General features: G+C 44.5%; 1 protein-coding gene across 1 annotated transcript in view; it reads right to left on the bottom strand.

Moving 5' to 3' along the window:
* LOC121282918 (membrane-associated phosphatidylinositol transfer protein 3-like) overlaps nt 1-21,360 on the bottom strand; it is a 189,085-nt gene that overhangs the window by 39,942 nt on the left and 127,783 nt on the right. Inside the window, exons 11-13 of the mRNA XM_041196730.1 lie at nt 14,965-15,113; nt 7,799-7,915; nt 5,821-5,937 (exon numbers count right to left, since the gene is read on the bottom strand). Of these exons, the coding sequence (XP_041052664.1) occupies nt 5,821-5,937; nt 7,799-7,915; nt 14,965-15,113 (383 nt within the window). The remainder of the gene's footprint in view (nt 1-5,820; nt 5,938-7,798; nt 7,916-14,964; nt 15,114-21,360) is intronic.

The following is a 21,360-nucleotide window of genomic DNA, read 5'->3' on the forward strand; positions in this document are numbered from 1 at the left end:
ACATGATACTAGGAAGTTCTGAGGAACAAAGGGACCTTGGCGTGTGTGTCCATAGATCTCTGAAGACGGAGGGGCATGTTAGTGGGGTGGTGAAAAAGGCATAAGGGACACTTGCCTTTATCAATTGAGGCATAGATTACAAAACCAGGGAGGTCATGTTGAAGTTGTATGGAACCTTGGTGAGGCCACAGCTGGAGTACTGTGTGCAGTTCTGGTCACCACATTATAGGAAGGATATGATTGCACTGGACGGGGTGCAGAGGAGATTCACCAGGATGTTGCCTGGGATGAAACATTTAAGTTATGAAGAGAGGTTGGATAGACTTGGGTTGTTTTCGTTGGAGAAGAGAAGACTGAGGGGTGACCTGATCGAGGTGTACAAGATTATGAGGGGCATGGACAGGGTGGAGAGGGAGCAGCTGTTCCCCTTAGTTGAAGGGTCAGTCACAAGGGGGCATAAGTTCAAGGTGAGGGGCAGGAGGTTTAGGGAGCAAAAACCTTTTTACCCAGAGGGTGGTGATGGTCTGGAATGCGCTGCCTGGGAGGATGGTGGAGACGGGTTACCTCACATCCTTTAAAAAGTACCTGGATGAGCACTTGGCATCGTCATAACATTCAAGGCTATGGGCCAAGTGCTGGTAAATGGGATTAGGTAGGTAGGTCAGGTGTTTCTCACATGTCGGTGCAGACTCGATGGGCCTAAGGGCCTCTTCTGCACTGTGTGATTCTGTGAACCCCAGAAAGGCCCCCATCGTGTTTGCCCTTCCCTCTCACTGCCATTCCACCACCTTCCCTCCCCATTGCCCCATCGTGTTCATCAACCCAACCCTCCGCCTCACAGCCCACCCCCTGAGGTCTCTGAAAGTGGAGGCCTGTGAGAGTAGAACAGCACAGGGGTGTTCCTCAGGACAATGGGAGCAAAGAGAAGGAGCAGTCCAACCCTACAGCCCCAGCAGAGTGGTGTTCATTACGACAAGCCTGGCACGGCGCTATGGCAGGTGTGTTCCACTCACCTCGCAGTTACCAGCGAACCAAGCTCCACTCGTGCACGCCATCCCTTTTACAAACGGGTTTTTGAGAGTGACGGAATTTCCCGCTGGTGTGACAGGAGGTTGGAAGTTGTGGCAAGATTTTAATGAGCATTCATGATATGCTAATGAACGCAAATGGCCTTCGCACCACTTGTCGGTGGGATAACCGACCCACCATGAACACATCATCAGGAGAATTGCAACTTGTTTTTATGGTGAGGGATTTGTGACTTTTTGCCTGCCCTTGGATTCTCCGCTCCTGCCCACCAGGATTTGAATTTGATGTAAAGTTGGAGGTGGAGACGATAGAGTCACAAACTAAGGTTTGAAATTGAAGTAAGACAAACGTCAAAGAGGCGATTCACAAATGGGCCACAGCAATGAGTTAATCTACAGAGAGTGGGATGGATTCAACGATGTATTCGATATGATACAAAAGCAGTATACACCCTGGGAAAGCAAAAGCTTCATTTCTGTCGCTAGACTACTGTGGTCAACAAACGAGCTAAGAGACAGTATCAACCGAAAAGAGAAGGTTCACACAAATGCAAGGGAAGTGGAATTCTAGCAGAAGGAGAGAGCTCAAAAAGAGAAAGTCACAAAGAAATGCAAGATAAGTAATGAGGTGCAAAAAGGGTAATATGGAAAAATATTTACAAGGGATATCAATGCTGACAGAAGCATTTATAAATACATCAAGAGAACGTGGTAAAGGGGGAAATGGGTGTATTAAAGACAGGCAAGACCATATTGGATAATAAGGAAAGGGCCAGAGCATGGGGCAGAAATTCTCACTCAGTGGGTGGGCGCGTGCCCAACCTGCTCGAGCGTGAAATGATGCGTGTTGACGTCGGCCAAGCGTGTCAACATCAACGTGACGTCACGCAATAGATCGGTCAGCAGGCACCCGCTGGAGTCGGTCAACACGCCCGCTGGAGTCGGTCAGCGTGCCCGCTGGAGTCGGTCAGCGCGCCCGCTGGAGTCGGTCAGCGCGCCCGCTGGAGTCGGTCAGCACGCCCGCTGACAATTAAAAGGACTGTTAAGGCCGTTAAATGATCAGTTAACCTAAATTTTTCACTGCCCGCCCAACAATGGGCGGGATGAGGTTTTCAAAAGCAAACAAAAATAAAATAAATGTTTTAAAATATATTTAATAACATGTCCCGGCTCATGTGACAGGGAGGCATGAGGGGACACCTTTTATTACGTTTTTATTTTCTTCGTTTTCTTTGTCAGAAACGCTTTACCACACCCCCCAAGGCAGGCCCGTGCCTCAGGGAGATTTTCAAGCTCTCAGTGTGAAGTTTGCGCTCGGCCCACTCACCCTCTGCCCAGGCAGCCCTGAGCGCTGCCGCTCGCCTTTCACCCTACGTGGGCCTTGACTGGCCCAGCAGCATGACATCACCATCCGGTCCTGACTGTGGGCGGCCACTGGCTTCCTGAACGTCCAGCCCCCACCCGCCAAAGGCAAAATTCTGCCCCATGGTAAGTGGATGCTTTGGCTGGAATGTTCCAGCCCCTCACGCCGCTGGGATCTTCCAGTCCTGCCAATGGGAATGGAGATTTCAATGTCTTGAAATCCCGGCGCTGCTGGGACTGGAAGATCCCATCGGTGTGAGGGGCTGGAAAATCCCGGCCTTTGTATCTGTTTTCCTGATGGAAGAAGAGGACAAAATACCAGCAATAGAAGGAAACTTAAAAGTTAGGGCAAGGGGAGGAACTAAGTGGATTTAATAGTAAAAGCTGGTAATGGAGTTTTTAATGGCGCTTAAGATAGACACATCTCCAAGACTGGATGGTTTCATTCAAGGTATTAAAGTGGATGAGGAAACTACAGGTATTTTAATCAGCATTTTTCTAGGCGCTCTAGATTTTGGAATTGTGCCTTTACTAATGTACAGTTATAAAAAGAAATCAAAAGGCAACTGGAAATTTGTCATTTATATCAGTGAGTTGGAATTCCAAAGTGAACAAGTGATACTTCAGAACAAAAACAGAATTACCTGGAAAAACTCAGCAGGTCTGGCAGCATCTACGGAGAAGAAAAAAAGTGATACTTCAGACTTGTTCGGTTGCCATCTGGAGTACGTACGAACATACAAAATAGGAGCAAAAGTAGACCATTTGGCCTATCAAGCCTGCTCTGCCATTCAATAGGATCATGGCTGATCTGTTTGTATTACTAATTCCACATTCCCACCTACCCCCATAACCTTTGATTCCCATGTAAAATATTCAGTCCTAGGCACCTCAGGAAGGATATCTTGGCTTTGGAAGGGATGCAGTACAAATCCACGAGAAAGATGATGAGGATTAAAGAATGAAATTATGAGGACAGATTGCATAGAAGCGGTTTGTGTTCACTTGAGTTTAGAAGATTGAGGGGTGATCTAACTGAGGGATTTAACATGATAAAGGGATTCAAAAGGGTAGACACAGAGAAACCGTACCCTCTGGTGGGGGAACCGAGATCTAGCGAGCATAGTGTCAAAATTAGAACAAGGGCATTTAGGAGTGAAATCAGGAAACAATTCTTCACACAATGAGTTGTAGAAACCTGGACACTTTCCTCTGAAAACCTGAGGATCTGGGACCAATGAAATTTTCAAGACTGAGATTGAAAGATTTATACGAGGTAAAGGTATCAAAAGATATAGAGAAAGGGTGAATAAATAGAATGGAGGTACAGATGAGTCAAGAATAATGAATGGTAGAAGAGGCTTAAGGGGCTGAAGGGCCTCCTCCTATTCTTATGTTCTCATGTTATGGTTCCTCTACTCACAGGTGCCAGTGACATTCCACTTTGACAGCAGAACAATTTCCAATATATTAGGATAATATATTATTATAGTGTCCTACTGAGCATCATGCTATTAAAAGGCCAGAAGTATTCAAATGTCAATTGTTCCAAATGGGATTAATTAATAAATCTTTCTGCAGAAACCTGACACTCAACTTGAATCTCTTTGGACTCTTAATGCATACTGACACCAACCACTTGTGGACAAAAATGTCAGAATTTCCTTGGTCATCTCCCAATTGGCCATCATAACTTTGATGGACGATCTGTGGAAACTCTGTTTATCTAGGGTTTCTAGCGATCTCCTGCTAAAGCTATTGTGCCTGACTGAGGACAATCCCCTACACCACTTATGCCCCTACATTCCCTGCAAGGACATTCCAGTGATTACACCTTATGTACAAGTGCAATAAAAATTTTATCACCAAAGTTTCTTCACTGCTTTCCTCCCTCAGCCTCTGCACTGAACAATTTCTTATCTTCAGTGATTCCAACATCCATCTCAACTAATCGTGCTCTCTCTCTCTGAGTTCACCACCCTCTTTTCATTCTTAAATCTCTCCTTCCATTTAATCTCCTCAAACCATATTCACGGCCATCCCCTTGACCTTGTCATCTCACAGGAGGTCTTGGTCTTGCTAATCCCATCATATCAATTACACATAAGACCGTCTCTGATCACCTTCTTGTACCCAGGTTCCTTAGACAGCATCTTCTAAATCCATGACCACTACTATCTAGAATGACAAGTAGTGGCAGACACGTGGGAATACCAACACCTGGACATTCCCCTCCAAGCTATTCACCATCCTGACTTGGAAATATATCACCATTCCTTCACTGTCGCTGGGTCAAAATCCTGGAATTCCCTTCCTAACAGCGCTGTGGGTGTACCTACACCACATGGACTGCAGCGGTTCAAGAAGGCAGCTCACCACCACCTTCTCAAGGGCAACTAGAATTGGGCATTAAATGCTGGCCCAGCCAGTGACACCTACATCCCATGAACAAATAAAAAAAATCACTCTCCATCCACATCCCCCTTCCAGCCCCCAATCCTATTTCCTCCTGTATTCAGCCCTAGAAAAATCTGCCTCCCAATTCACTTATAACTGCATTTTCAAAACTCCAGCTGTCTAGTTTTTGGCCCTCCATTCATCATATTTCTGTAGCTACTGATTTGCTCAACCACACTCTAAACTCTACCTTTGATGCTCTTGTCTGCCATAAAACCATTACTCTCTCTCAACCTTCCCATTCCCCCTTGTACGGTCCTCATTTCTGCCCCATTAGGTCCAAGGGACATAGACTTGAAAGAACACAGTGGAAAATTGGTTTAGCCATTGATCGCTAGATCATCTGGATCACATTAAATACATCAGCTCCTGCTCTCGTCTGCTAAAACTGCTCACTATTCCAGAATCATCTTGGGGTGCAAAGATAACCTCGGGTTTCTTTTCTCTACTTCAACTCCTCTACTGAAACCCCTTTCCCCTCCACCAACATCTCCAACAATATGTGTAAGGAGTTCATGTATTTCTTTGTCACTAAGATGATGACTGTCCGATCAGCTGCCTTTGCCATGTTGCTCCTTTTCACTCGCCCACCTGACTAAACTACCTCTGAAATTTTCCTCTGCCTTAGCCCTGAATTTGCATCTTTCTCTAATTTCTCTCCTATCTCCCCTTGTGCCCCCTCTGAGCACAACTTATCCAGGAGGCCCATCCTCTACTCCTGTTCTGACTAAAATTGAAGTGGGATTTATTTACAAGTAAGATTATTACACGATATCCACCTGTGCGATAATTTTCAGTGTTACATTTAGCGTTATTGTAGTTTCATTCTCTCCTTGTTTTCATTTATTTTTCACATCTACATTTATTCCTAAATCTGGAGAAACTGCTTCCCATCATCAAGAGGCCAGGATTGATATCTTAGCAGTAATTGTATGACATAATTTTCAACTCCGTCCAATCAATCTATGTGTACCTTTTCTCCAGTCAGGGTGACCATGTCCAGGGGTCCATACATAAACCTTCCCACCAATGTCTGGGGGCCACCTTCTGCTATGATGACATCATTGGCTCGGTGATTGGCTGTTACATTCTTAGAAAGCAAAGAGAATTTTAAAGTATTATTGTTCATTCCAAGAACTGCACAGCACTTTTCTCATTATTTATTAATCAATCATAAGCCACTTTTTGATTTTTCTTCTTAGCTTTCCTTTATAATTTTCTTCCTTCAACTTTCCCCTCCCATCATGTAGGTATTGACTTATGCGAGAAAGGATTCTAGCTGCAAAGTCCATAGCCATTTGGTAAATGTCCAAGGTGTTGTTATTTAGAACTGAGTCTGAGTGATGTTCAGGCTACTGAACCAAGCAGCTATCACAGTTGAACTCAGCTTTGTCTTCACTGGGTATCCACATGCATGGGGATTCCTGGTTAACAATCAGAAGCAGGATATTGACATGTGTTTTTACTTACTCTTCCAAGCCCAGGTACATTGAGGTCAATAGCAGTATCTTTACCACCTGAATTTGCTAACTCTGCCAATTAGAGATTACACCCTGGACCTTCCCGATCAATTTGGATAAATATCACATTGTGGGGGCATGGAATATAATTTATTCATTTTCTAATAGACTTTCAATCTTGTGTTCAAAACATATCCCAGTGATCTCAGATTTCAGTGAACAGACCTGCAAAACCCCTCAGTTGTCAATATATTTTCTCTAAATTACAAATAGAAGCCAAATTATCTTCCTAGCTCCATCTGCTGAGCAGAGATCAGTGTCTGATGATATGACTCACACTGAGAATTTCTGTTCCTGGGTACTTGTCAATCTGAGTCAAAGCCAAGAGACAAGAGCAGAAACAAGATTCATGGTGACACCATATTAAAAAAATCTATAAATAACCATAGGCAATAGGAAGAAATAGTAGATTTTATCTATTAAAAATAGAGAATACATTGTGGGTTCTTGATTTGCAAAATAAACCATTGCAAGGCGGGGTGTGTCAAGCAGAGTGATTTCATTTGTAAAATTATCAGCCTCTAATGTATTTATATAATATAAAAGTATGTCAGAGAGCTTAAGTGAATTTATACTCATGGCTTTACACCACTTGTGGTGGATTCATCAGCCTGGATATTATGACCTAGAATTTACAAAAGAAAAGTAAAAACAAATTTAAATACCTGCTTCAATAGATTTTCTATCATTACCATAGCAGTATAAACAGAGCATAATTGAAGAGACTGCTTTAAACATAAATATTCTGGTGATAGCTTGGAGGAAGCACTAAGCACAGTGTCTAATTCAAATTTATTTTACTACCCGTGCATCCAAGAAAAATTGTGAATTTCCAAAATACAGTGGATGTTTAGTGTTATGTATTTAAATCATGTCATTGATGTTAGAATGAAACTGCTCATTCCAAATGTCTTTTTCACATTTGTCAGATATTTTCTTTCAAAACAAATTGACGAAAGTGCACAGTTAACAAATTTTATGAATGGACAATACTCAGGTATGGATCATCCATTTTGCATAATTAGTACTGAAGTCACAAATAGATAAGTGCTACCCCAGTCTTGAGTTGCAAGAAATCTTCTTCTCCAAGCCCTTTGAGGCTTTGCTTCTGCTTGCATTTGGATGATGGCAAGAAAAGTGTTCTAACTAAGCTTTTGTATTCATTTCCAGTGTAGTTATTGTTCAAGGAGCACTTTTGTGAATGTGCACAGTGAGGGCCTCATTTTTAAATTGAAGCAATCTCTTCAATTCTGCTTTTGGCCATAAAGTGGCAGTGTTGCAGTTTGTTTAAAAAGAAGCTGTGCTAACCATTTTAAAAAAAAACTTACATTTTCCAAAACAAATTAGGGTAAGTCATAAATATCTTTCCTACTAAAAGGTTGTCCTTTCCTCATCTACTTCTGTATACATTCAAACACAATCTGCACAAACCCTAAGCTTCACTTGTGTTCGTCTGCGAAGCCATTTCTCCCGAGTGCTTGATTCATTGCATGTGGATGAATCCTTGCTGTCGCTCTCCTTTATATTCACACTTTCATACCTCATTACCTGTAATTGGAAAAGCTTCAGCTATAAATACACCAGTCTCACCAAAACACACTGTGATACAGCACAATCTGGAACAAAGCACACATTACTTATGGTTCCCTTACAGAGAAACCATAAAGACAGCTACTTCAAAATACTTTTCCTGTGGGTGTAAATGATTGTCCATTCAAGGTCTATCAGACTATGTACCTTTTACTGAAAAAAGCTTTAAAGCTGCACTGATGAATTCTGCAGCTGTTTTTCAAGTCAAATCTATTAAACCAAACTAAAATGGGCAACTAAGAATGAGCAAAGCACTAATGGGATTGCATTCATAGATGTATACATCTTTTATTGTTCATATTACAAAATAAGTCATGAATACTTTAAAATGTATTATGAACTGTCTATCTTTCATAAATCTATTAACTAATTCATGTTTATTATCCTATTCCAGTGACATCTTGAATGGTACTAGCTCACTGACCATAGAGCTGCTTGTCACTATGCCATTATAGCAGACCTTCATGAACCTCGTACAAATAGGTGTCCTATTTCAGTATTGCTGTTCCCACTTGCCTCTGAAAAGCAATTTTAAAAGAAATATCTAAACAGGCACATTTCCTCCATATCACTAGCTTTCCCCTGGCTAGTATCACATTCTATCATTGTCCAGGATTTACCAGGCCACTAGATAGGAATCAGGAATAGGAATGTTAGCTGATCTTCTCCTCCCTAATCATAGTGGCCCGGTGGATGAGATAGCTGTAGAAAAGATGTAGACCTACTAAGAATGAAATTAGTGAAGTTCAGTGGTAGAATGGGGTTGAGTTGGATGTGGCTGGTGAAGCCTAAGGTCAGCTCCTGGATTGTGCAATGTGTGTAACCAACTGATCCAGAGAAGAAGACAGGCTGGGCTGTGGGTGGGCCCAGAGTTCAGCTCTGACAGTCATGGCTGTACATCATTGTTCAGACTGGGATTGGGCAGACTTGGGCATGGAGTTGAGTGAGGAGTGGTTGCCACATGGGTTCAGAAGTAGCTGCTGGGTGACAGGAACACTGCTAACAGCAACTGATGAGAGGGTATTAGCAACGACAATAAAAAAAAATGATCAAGACCGGAATCTGAAGAGGTTCAATATTCATATAATTTATGCAGACTAATCAGATTACATAAAATGGATGAACTACAACTAATTTTCCTTTGCAGACTACAGCAAATTGACCAGCAGACAAGCCAACTGAATAAACAAATAACAAATTGCATCAGGATGCAAAAATAGAAGCAAAAAATTGCAAAGAAGAGCTTTTGAAATGAAAATGTTATGTCTTATTCATTTTTCATTCAAAACCAGCATCTTTATTTTAAAATGTACCGAGGCTGATGAATCAAAACCATTGTTATAAGAAAGCCCCCTTTATCAACTGTGAGTATGAAAAATCATTCCTGGTAATTAGAATTCGAGAACATCTATTCACATTGTCACCATTTAATATGACAAGATTAACACTTTTATAACAAGCTGATACAACATAAATAATAAAGTATTCCTCTTAATTCAACTTTGATGTATTCTGTCAGCATGGCATTCATAATTTTCTTGTACTATTATAAAAAGCCTCTTGGAAATGACAGCACTACATCCATAAATCTTGACTTATGGAAAGCTGCAGAGAAGGTGCTAATTCAAAGTTAATTTTGAGTGTGTAGTGCAACTCCCTGTCTAAAATCCATCATCAGCTTACAGACCTGTTGCCAGGTGATTATATCCAACTCATTAACAATCGTTTGGTGTAGCACTCCACGGCTATAACATTTGTGGAACTTCAGCAGGAAAATGTTGACAGATTTTTGTTTCATTCATACTTTTACATATAGGCAGGATGACTGGAGGCTACTTTACCTTAACCTGCCAAGTGACAAGCTGACTGGGTCAGGTCAGCTGCCTGTTTTAGAAACCAGCCCGATTTTGCTCTCCATTCACTTCAATGGATATTAAAATTTGGCAAGTGGTGAAAAGGGCCACATCGAAAGGTCATCGACCTTCCAAACCCACAACATCCACCACCTAGAAGGGCAAGGGCAGCAGACACATGGGAACACCATCACCTGCAAGTTCCGTTCCAAGCCACACATCATCCTGGCTTGGAACTAGATCACCATTCCTTCACTGTCACTGGGTCAAAATCCTGGAACTCCCTCCCTAACGGTGCCGTGGGTGTATTTATACCACGTGGACTGCAGAGGTTCAAGAATGCAGCTCACCACCACCATCTCAAGGGCTATTAGGGAGAAGCTATAAAAGTGCTGGTCTAGCCAGCAATGCCACATCCCGTGAGAGACTAACACAAAATAATCTGAAATGTTAACTCTATTTCTGTCTCCTCAGATGCTGCCACATCTGTTAATTTCCTGTATTTTCTGTTTTTACTTTAGTGTTTGTAATTGTTATGTTTGTATATCTGAATGTTCATAAATTATACATTGTACCAAATAGCTTTTATAGCACAGAAAAAGGCCATTTGGCCCACGCCAGTATTTATGCTCCTCACAAGTGTCTTCACACCCATCTTCATTTAATGCCATCAGCAGATCCTTCTAATCCTTTATCCCTCATCTGTTTATCGAGCCTTCCCTTCAGTCCCCCTACTCCATTTGCCTCAGCTTCTTTGAGTTCCACAATCTAACCACTCTCTGGTCTAAACTTTCTCCTGAATTCATAATTGGATTTGTTAGTGACCGACTTATGTTTATGGCTGTCAGTTCTGGGCTCCCACAAGTAGACACTGGTCCAAATCTTCTGGTCTCTGGATTGCCAGAGACCAGGCGTGTGTCTGAGATGTGTGTCAAGACACTGTGGAATTCCAGACGTGCTGACCTACTTGGGAATTGTTTCAACTTCTGATGGGGAATTCCCCTGCATCCCAAGACCCTCCAAATGTCTCTGGCTCTGGTCTGGATTCTCACTACAATGGAGAGTCTTTCCATTGTGGCAAAAATAGCAGAATTGCCTGAAAATTGGAAGTCCTGCTCCCAAACACAGCACTCCCCATTTTTGTGGGGGCAGGAATGGGGGTGATTTGTGTTCTGTGCATGCATGTTTCCCAGAATCAGCTGGCTATTTAATCCAGCAACTGCCTCCTCTCAAGTGGGATTTTGGTCGCCTTGGAGAGTGAAACCTGAAGTGTGCAGAATAAACCTGGTAAAAGTAGATCTGAACTTTGTGTAGTTTTTTTGATAGCGCCTTTGGATATGGTCCCAGGACACCTTTGGGGGAGGTCAGGTGCCCTTCGGGACAGGTGAGGTGCCCTCTGGAATTGTTAAAATTAGGCATATTTGTGAGTAAAAAGTGCATAAATTAATTCATTGTCAAGCTTATTGGAACTGTTGACAGTCCTGTCAAAACCAACTGTCAAAAGTATCAAGAGGAACTGTCAAAGGGTACTGTCAAGCTGTCAAGGCATTTAAAAGTCCTGCCCTTTAAAGCTTTGAAAAAAATGTCTGGAGCATTAAAAAAACCCTTTGCTGTTTCACTCTGTCTGCTGTTTTAAGCCTGAGGGCTTCCATTACTAGATTAGAGATGTCTAACTGATTTCACAACCATTGATGATCACAGTAAGGTGCCTGCCATCTCATAGTTTGATTGACAGCTACAAGTGGTTCAGGACTCTTTGAATTGAGACCGAATTCCAAAGTTTGTTGCTTTGAACATTATGTAGTTAAAGGAAAGTAAATATAGTGAATAGATTTTTATGAATGAGAGTGAATTTTCAATAGAGTGAAGCCTGCAACTGATGCTTAGAACCTTATTTTATAGAGCTTTATTTCATCTCATTTCTGCATGAGTCCTGAAGTCTGCCCATGCTGGGTGAGTTGGCATGGTAGGTGTAAGAGCAAAGTGTGGTGTGTGGGGGCATGGGTGGCCTGAGTTGGCATCAAGTTGACATTGGGGCTACAAAAGGCCAGGGTGCGCATAGGGGCATGAATTGGCACAGAGGGAATGAGGGGACTATGGAGTGTGGATACAGGGGCGTAAGTTGGCATGGAGGGCATGAGGGGTCATGGGGTTTGGGTACAGAGGGGTAGGTTGGCATGAAGGATATGAGGAGCCATGGCGGGTTGGCTGCAGGGCATGAGGTAGGGTGGGTTGGCATGGGTGGAATGTGGTGTGGGTGTGGAGGGGGGGTGAAGGGTTGTGGGCTGGAAGGATTGTTTTTTAAAAATCTTGAAGTCAATGCTGGAGTCTTGAGGCAGGCCTTCTGCCCAGCCTGTCTCTGCACCCAGCATCCTCCTTACCACTTCCATGGAATCCTAATATAGCCCACACTCTCTGGACTGAAAATCTGATGACCGGGCAGCCAGTTTTAAGAGTCAGCTTTGCGCAGCCAGGAATTCTCCTGACCCTGTAAAGCTGACTCATGGACTAAATTCCAGGTCTCTGAGTTAGAGTCGAACACCACTGACCTGACCCCAATGCCCCTGACCCAAACACCACTGACCTGTCCCGACTGCCCCTGACCCAAACACCACTGACCTGTCCTGACTGCCCCTGACCCGAACACCACTGACCTGACCCGACTGCCCCCTGACCCGACTACCCCCTGACCCAACTGCCCCCTGACCCAAACACCACTGACCTGTCCTGACTGCCCCTGACCCAAACACCACTGACCTGACCCCACTGCCCCCAACCAGAACACCACTGACCTGTCCCGACTGCCCCTGACCCAAACACCACTGACCTGACCCGACTGCCCCTGACCCGAACACCACTGACCTGACCCGACTGCCCCTGACCCGAACACCACTGACCTGACCCCAATGCCCCTGACCCGAACACCACTGACCTGTCCCGACTGCCCCTGACCCAAACACCACTGACCTGACCCGACTGCCCCTGACCCAAACACCACTGACCTGACCCGACTGCCCCCTGACCCGACTACCCCCTGACCCAACTGCCCCCTGACCCGAACACCACTGACCTGACCTGACTGCCCCTGACCCAAACACCACTGACCTGACCCCACTGCCCCCAACCAGAACACCACTGACCTGTCCCGACTGCCCCTGACCCAAACACCACTGACCTGTCCCGACTGCCCCTGACCCAAACACCACTGACCTGACCCCAATGCCCCTGACCCGAACACCACTGACCTGACCCGACTGCCCCTGACCCAAACACCACTGACCTGACCCAACTGCCCCTGACCCAAACACCACTGACCTGACCCCGCTGCCCCCAACCAGAACACCACTGACCTGTCCCGACTGCCCCTGACCCAAACACCACTGACCTGACCCCAATGCCCCTGACCCGAACACCACTGACCTGACCCGACTGCCCCTGACCCAAACACTACTGACCTGACGCGACTGCCCCTGACCCAAACACCACTGACCTGACCCGACTGCCCCTGACCCAAACACCACTGACCTGACCCCACTGCCCCCAACCAGAACACCACTGACCTGTCCCGACTGCCCCTGACCCAAACACCACTGACCTGTCCCGACTGCCCCGACCCGAACACCACTGACCTGACCCCACTGCCCCGACCCAAACACCACTGACCTGACCCGACTGCCCCTGACCCAAACACCACTGACCTGTCCTGACTGCCCCTGACCCAACCTGACCACCCCTCCAACCACCCAACTACCCCCAACCATCTCAACTACCTACCCCGACCCAGCCTGACTGCTCCTCTGACCATCTGACTACCCCCCGCAACCTCCCGAATACCCTTGCAAGCATAGCTGGCCTCCTGACTCTCCGACTAACCCCCCCCGACAACCTGACTACCCTCGCAACCACCCCTGACCAGCCCCAAGCACCCAACTGTCCAATTACCCCCGACCACACCCGAACCACCCCACTCCCCTGACCACACTCGAGCTATTCAACTAGCCCCCACGACCTGGCCTGACTACCTGCATGACCCGACCTGAATCGGCTACCCCTGACCAGACCCAACTATCCCCCGACCCGACCCCATTACCTCCCGCCCACCCACCTACCCCAGGACCCAACTACCATGTCACCCACCTGCCAACTCTCATGCCTATCACCTCACCCACCTGCCACTTCACCCATCTGCCATCTCACCCAGCCTACCACCCTACCACCTCACCCGCTCTACCCACTAACCTCACCCACCTCACCATCCTACCCCTTCACTCGTTCATTCACTCACCCTTACACCTAACATTCAAACTGGAACTTTAAATTTACCACAGACACCAGCCAGTGCAGTACATGTCCATGTCCTGCCCTTGGACTCTACTCCGCTGGGATGGTGCACTGCAGGGGATACTGCATATTTCTGGGAAGGCCGGGCTCGGAGGTTCCTGGGGGAATTTCAGAGCAGTGTTGAATTGGGGGAAAGTTCATGCAGAGCAACAATCCAAAGACGATTGCAGCTCCTTTGAAGATACAGGCCCATATCTCTGTGTCTACTATTTCAAAACTTCTCGGATTCTTAAAGACCCCAACAGGTCACTCCTCAGTCTTCCCTTTTGCCTTCTTACAATTGTCCATCACCAATATCAGGTGACAGACTCCCCTTCAATATTCTGTCTCTATGTATTTCAGTCTGTGGATGGATGTCCACTATTATGGACTCTGCCTTTCATCAATACCTGAGATATAATTGTCATTTTTTTTTTCCATAATAGCATTGTTTTATTTATATTATACAAATCAATGGATTACTGAGGAGGAGAATTAAAATCCTGTATTGGTTAGGGCTTGAGTATGGCTTTGTGACTTGACTTATCATTCTCATACTGGGCCCAAGTCAATGCGAGTGACTGGACTATATAAACTACCCATCACTCTGAACATGACACTACTTGAAACAGATGGAAGAGTATATTTTATGAGACAAGGTTGGGCAGTGTGGAGCTTCAATGCCCAGAGTATGAGTATTTAACACAGTAGGGCCACTTCTGCCAGGAGCCTTGCCTTGCCAACGTTATCATATAATATTACCTTACTAATCTAACTATTTCAAAGTGACCCCACTAGAATTAACTCCTAAAAAAAAAGTGCTGTTAGAGTTACCTGCCGTAAAACAAATGCCAACACATCAGTTGATTCCCAGTAGCTGGCATGGAACAAGTGTGGTAGTGCCACAGTTGGAAAAGCTGTTAATGCATCAGGGCAGTACAGTGCGTAGTCTATCCTTTTTGTCCCCCACCATTTTGTGGTAACTGTGGAATACAAGCAAATATTTTCTTGCTTAACATACATGATATTACTCTAACCTAAACTCAATCCTACTCTAAAGGCAATTAATCATTTTGGTCATTCTCACATGAACATGCTTAAACAAACAGTTTATTGAATGCAAGACCCATCCTATTTTATCACTAGCTGTTGCATCACAGCAAAAATAAGGTTACATCATAGCAACAGTGATTTGGAGATAAATATGTCGGGCATTCACATATCTCAGCAATGCCATCAGGTCTTTTGCCTTGACCTCCTTTGCAAAGAGGAACCTCTGCATGCATTAATCATCCACCAGAACAAGGTATTTGGACCAGATGCAGGTTTACAGATAAGGGCCAGTGGGTACAGAGCACCTCTTGTACACCCTGACATTCCTTTATTGGTCCCCTTCTTGTACTAAAGATCTCAGATAGGGAGATTAATATTGGGAAACTTGTTGGGGCTGGCCAGTGTGGTTTGGGTTGTGGGGGAGGGGGAGGCATTGTGGTGAGTTGGGGCAGGGGTGGGGGCAGTGAAAAATGTATAATTAACACACAATTTGTACCTTCTTGGAAAAGAAACTAGGAAAAAGGAATGGATAAAATGCATTTATCTCACCATGACTGTGCACTTTCCATAGCTTTCCATTTTCTTAACTTTTCCAACTAACCCTCAGTAAAGGATTAGTAAGTAAGGTAGGATAGCTGGTGACCCTGGCAAGGGTTACTGGCAAAGATGCAAGTCCCAGCAGTGAAGTGTAGGCTGGTGTGGGAATGTTAATTGCCGGATGTGCAGCAAAGAATTTGGTGATAGCTGGAGAGTGTGAAGGGAAAATATGCCTCTCTGTAATAAATATCTGAAAGAGAGTACTCTGCTCTGAAGGAGAGTCATACGGACTTGAAACGTTAACTCTGTTTTTCTCTCCATGGATGCTGTTAGACCTGCTGAGTTTTTCCAGCATTTTTTGTTTTTGCTGCAACAAGCCAATGCATCCTTGTGAGTATAAGTGAAAATGACCTCACGAACGTCACATGTAACAGGTTGTATTGGTGTGTTTATTAATAAAGGTCACTAATCTGACATCTTTCTGTCTCCCAGATCCACATGCTTGTATTATGCCTGAACAATAAGGATTACCCTGAATCTAACACTCTCCATCCTCCTTTCAGAGGGTGTGACTTACATTTGAAGGCAGAATATTAAGTTATGGTATGCGGTATATCTCTACCCCCAAATGGGCAGTGCAGAGCAGCAAATCTAGGAATCTCTCTGAGACAACCAGTGCCATTTCAGAATTCGACTTGTGCACACAGGTTAGAGGTAGGTAACTAAACATAAAAGTAGTTCCAAAGGAGTGGCATGTTGAACTCGTAACATTAACTCTGTTTCTCTCTCCACAGATGCTGCCAGACTTGCTGAGTTTTTCCAGCGTTTTCTGCTTTTACGTTAGATAACTAAATATTTAATTGCCTTCATATGGGTATTTTTAACTGGAAATAACAGATCAGTTCACCGCATTGGTAATAGCACAACTGCAAATGTTGTCAAGCACCATGGGCTGGATTTGGCCAACCCATTGGAAACAGGCTGGGAGGTGGAGGGCTGGTAATGCGACAGTGGTCAGAGCGGAGCAGTAGGTACCTCAGTGGCATACCATCCACTAAGCGGCCAATTGAGCAACTTAAGTGTCAAACGAAGGGTCACTTCCCACTCTTGCTGGCATTTATCTGTGTCGGGAGGGTTTGAAGTCACACGTGGGTGACCGCCAGGTAAACCCTGGTGGCCTCTGAGCGGGTTCCCGAGGACCCAGGGAGGGGTCTTCACTTGCTGGTTGCTCAATGGCCCAAGGAGGGTGCCCCCCTCCCCCACCCCCCCCCCCACCCCCAATGCCTGTTAATTGGCTGCCACTAGTAAAATGCCACCCGGTGTCCCACTGCCAGCCAGCGCTGGGTCAGCTCCCCTGCTTTCTGCCCCGCTGGCAGGGGTCGATCGTCAATGGAAAAATTCAGCCTTGTATTTCACATTTGAGAGGAAGCTCACACTATAAAATCAGAGCCTAAAGAATGTTTCTGGGCACCATTTTAAAACTGATCCATGATTGGTCAGTAAACTCCCGTAAGAGGGAAATTAATTTTTATGAAATGGGATCAGGATAGGAATGGGTAAACATAAAAACGAGAAAGTTTAGTGACTGAATTGGTGCCAAAGAATTATCATATTCTAATTCCCAAAGCCAACACTAGCACAATATACAGATGCATCTTGTCCAATGAGGTCATGCTACTAACAGATGTTCACAAATCTATTTTTGCTAAAAATAATTGCATGATGGTTGGAGCATGGAAGGGCACCAAATAATTGATGCTGCCATATAATGTCCTGCTGGCTGGGGCTGGTGGATGATAAAGAGATGAGGCTGAAGACTGGTCTCCGTCAATCTTCAAACCAGCCAATCTGTGCAGATAAAGGCTGCCATTGTCATTCAATCACAGTGTAAGCATTTCAACCTGATATAATATCTTAATACCTTGACTGTTATGTTTTATTTTAGCCAAAATCTGATGCATTGATGAAGAAGATTAGTTGGGAGTAATTGCAAAGAAATTAGATTATAAAATCTAATGTTCTACCTTTAAGTGATTTGTAACCATTTCCTGAACCCCACAAACGAGAAAACAGTCTCAAAATCAATTCCGTTTCTATTTTTTTTTTGTAGAAAAGGAATGGAAGTAATTTTAACTGAGAATCTGACCAGATTGGATCAGGTGCCATGTTTAACATCCTGCCTGATTTTACTTTCTAATAAGTTGCAAGGCAAGCATCCTGTCCAATCCTGTCAGCTTGTCGCCAGGCAGGTTAGGCTAAAGTTATCCCCAAACCCTTTCCTGCTAATTTTCTCCCCTTTGGTCCTGGAACCATTTACTCTGCTGACTTTCAATCTCACCACTTGCAGTCCCAATCATTATTCATGTGTAAGCCCCAATGGTGCACACCGCAAGGCTGGAAGAGCATCACTACAGAACCCATCCTCACTTGATGTGCATATATGATTTCAAAAGTGGTCACCGGATAGCTGCAGTGATTCTGGAAAGTGTTTCTCAGTGAACCCAAAGGTACTGAGGCCAAGTACCCCAATCATTGAACTGACTGGAATCTACTAACTGGACATGAATTGGATATTAGCCCCTCAACCTCTTTGAAGTATTGCCTGAGTGGAGAACAGCAAGGAAAATCAAGAGGGAGAATCATTCATGCATAGTGGAGTGCACCCAATTTTCTTTCTGTTTAAAATAGTGGAGGTAGACTGAGTTATAATCCTCCCCTCTTGATTTTCATTTCTGTGCTCCATCCAGGCGATGTTTTACACCCAGGTAGGAAAGGCAAAAATATATTCCAATGTCTGCGATGTAATCACTGCAACGTCTGGTTACTAAAACAATGATGCAATCAAAATATGGTATGTGGGGTGGCCACACAAGGGGGAATAGTGTAACAAAAACAAACTGCATTTATATAGCACCTTTTACATCGTAAAAGATCCCAAGCTGCTTCACAGGAGCATAATCAAACAAAATTGGGCACAGAGTCACATAAAGGGAATATGAGGGCAGATGATCAAAAGCATGGTCAAAGAATTAGATTTAAGGTGCCTCTTAAAAGAGGATGGGTAGGTAGAGAGGCAGAGAGGCTTAGGGAGAGAACTCCAGAGTTCAGGATGCAGACAGCTGAAGGGAACGCCACCAAGGGTGGAGTAATTAAAAATAAAAACAGAAAATGCTGGAAAAATTCAACAGGCCTGATAGCATCTGTGGAGAGAGAATCAGAGTTAATTTTTTGAGTCTGTATGACCCTTCTTCAGAGAGCTCTGAAGGAGGGTCATACAGACTCGAAACGTTAACTCTGTTTCTCTCTCCACAGATGCTGTCAGTCCTACTGAGTTTTCCAGCATCTCCTGTTTTTATTTCAGATTTTGAGCATCTGCGGTATTTTGCTTTTATCTTAGTGCAGTAATTAAAATGGGGGATGCCAGGGTTGGAAATACGCAGAAATCTCAAAGGCGTGTAGGGCTGGAGGAGGTTCCAGAGACAAGGAAGGGGGGTGAAACTATGGTGGGATTTGAACAGAAGAATGACAATTTTAGAATCATGTTACTGCTGGACCAAGAGTTAATGTAGGTTAGAAAGCAGAAGTGTGGTTGGTGCAAGTTAGGATATGAGCAGCAGAGCTTTGGATGGACTCGAGTTTATGTAGGATACAAGATAGGAAGTTGGCAAGGAGACCTTTGAAATAGTCAAATCTAGAGGTAAAAAAGACATGGCGGAAATTTCATCAGCAGATGAGTTGAGACAGGGGCAGAGTTATGCGTTGTTATGGGAGTGAAAGCAGACAGTCTTGGTAATGGATAGGTCAGAAGCCATCTTGACTACAACACCCAGGTTGTAAATGGAGATTTTTGGTGGGAACCGAAGACAATAGCTTCAGTCTTCCCTGTAATTAGTTGGAGGAAATTTCTCCTCATTCAGTTCTGGGTGTAGTAGTGTGCAAAATCAAAGCCAGTTAAGGAGTCGAGAATTGGGCTTGCCTAGAGCCGCGTATTGTCAGCACAAATGTAATTTATTCCTTAAATGAGAAAGACTTTAACATGGTAAATTTTCTAAGTCCACAGAAAGGAGTGATGCACTGAGCCTGCAGCCAGGGCACACTGAGGTTGCTCACTGCTGGAAAATGGAGGTGAATAATTCAAAAGTAACAAAGTCACCAGTAAGTTATTAAAGTTTTCCACAACAAGGACATTACAGTGTCCCTAATTATGTAGAGAATGTCGTATTTTGTTACCTATTAAATTTAAAAAAACTTACTTTTAATGGGATTGCTAGAAATGCAAATGATGCCAATGGGCTGAAGTCTCCGGTCGGCGAGTGGAGGGTGGGTCCCGCTCTCTGACATGTAAAATGATGTGCGGCGATGTCGGGCGGGTGTTCCAATGTCACCGCCCACCATGTAGATTTCCAGCTCGGCAGGTGCTTAGCCGACTCGGCTGGGCGCCCGCCGAACTGTCAAAGGCCTATTAAGGCCTGTTAAAAACTAATTTAAGCAATTAACTGAGCTGCTCGTCCAACCTTAAGGTTGTCGGGGGGGCAGGCGAAGAGCCTAGACGGCCTTTGCATTTATCATGGAACCGTCCACGGGCGGGATGAGATTTCATGAAGGTTTTTAAAATTCAATAAAAATTTTTAAAATAATTCATTGACGTGTCCCAGCTCATGTGACAGTGTCACATGAGGGGATGTTATAAAAGTTTTTAATCACTTTATTTCATATCAAACTGATCTCCCCGAGGTACCTCTCTGTGCCTCAGGGAGATTCCTGCACTCTTTCATGCTCATGCGTGAGAGAGCACAGGCCCCGAGACAGGGAATCGCACCTCACCCCTCCCGCCTGCAGAGGGAGCGCTCAGCGCTTCCGGGCAAGCGTCACGCTGGGTGGGCCTTAATTGTCCCGCCCAAGTAAAATGGTGGCGTGGCCCCGATTGGGGGTGCTGATCGGGGCTCATGCCTGCCCCCACACAACTCCCCCAATGGGGGGAAAACTTTTTCCCAAGATTTTCGGGCCTAAATATTGCAACACATTGCATAGTCTGATTAATTGTGGTGGATACTAATGATACAACTACAACGGGCTGTGTGATTGTTATCTTTTACAAAGCACTGACACTGCTTTACATTCCTAACAATCAAAGTTTTGTCGTCCTGATCATGTGCTAGAGCTCGGCTGAACAGCCATAAACAGGCTTGGAGGAATCAATCTCATCTTGACCACTATCTGCTGATCTTAATGGAATTTCAGGAGAATCATGGCCTCATAGAATAACACAGGACAGAAGGAGGCCATTCAGCCCATTGAGTTTGCACCAGCTCTTTCAAAGAACAACCCAGTCAGTCCCGCTCCCCAGCCCTTGCCTGCAACCTTTCCTCCATCAAGTATTTATCCAGTTCCCTTTTGAAAGTGATTATTGAATTGTATATGCCAACCCAGCGGGCAGTGCGGTCCAAAGCCTAACACTGAGTGTATAACAAAGTCTTCCCTCATGTTGTGTCTGGTTCTTTTGGCTTAAATCTGTGCCCACTGGTTATTGTTTTTTCTAAATAGTACCATTTTGAACTTAATTTTCCAACTTCATGATCTATGATTTTCACTCCCTCATTCTATTTGCTAATTGCTGATTAGGCCATTTCCTAACAGTTT

The sequence above is a fragment of the Carcharodon carcharias genome, chromosome 10, assembly GCF_017639515.1.
Source record: "Carcharodon carcharias isolate sCarCar2 chromosome 10, sCarCar2.pri, whole genome shotgun sequence".
NCBI classification, from domain to species: domain Eukaryota; kingdom Metazoa; phylum Chordata; class Chondrichthyes; order Lamniformes; family Lamnidae; genus Carcharodon; species Carcharodon carcharias.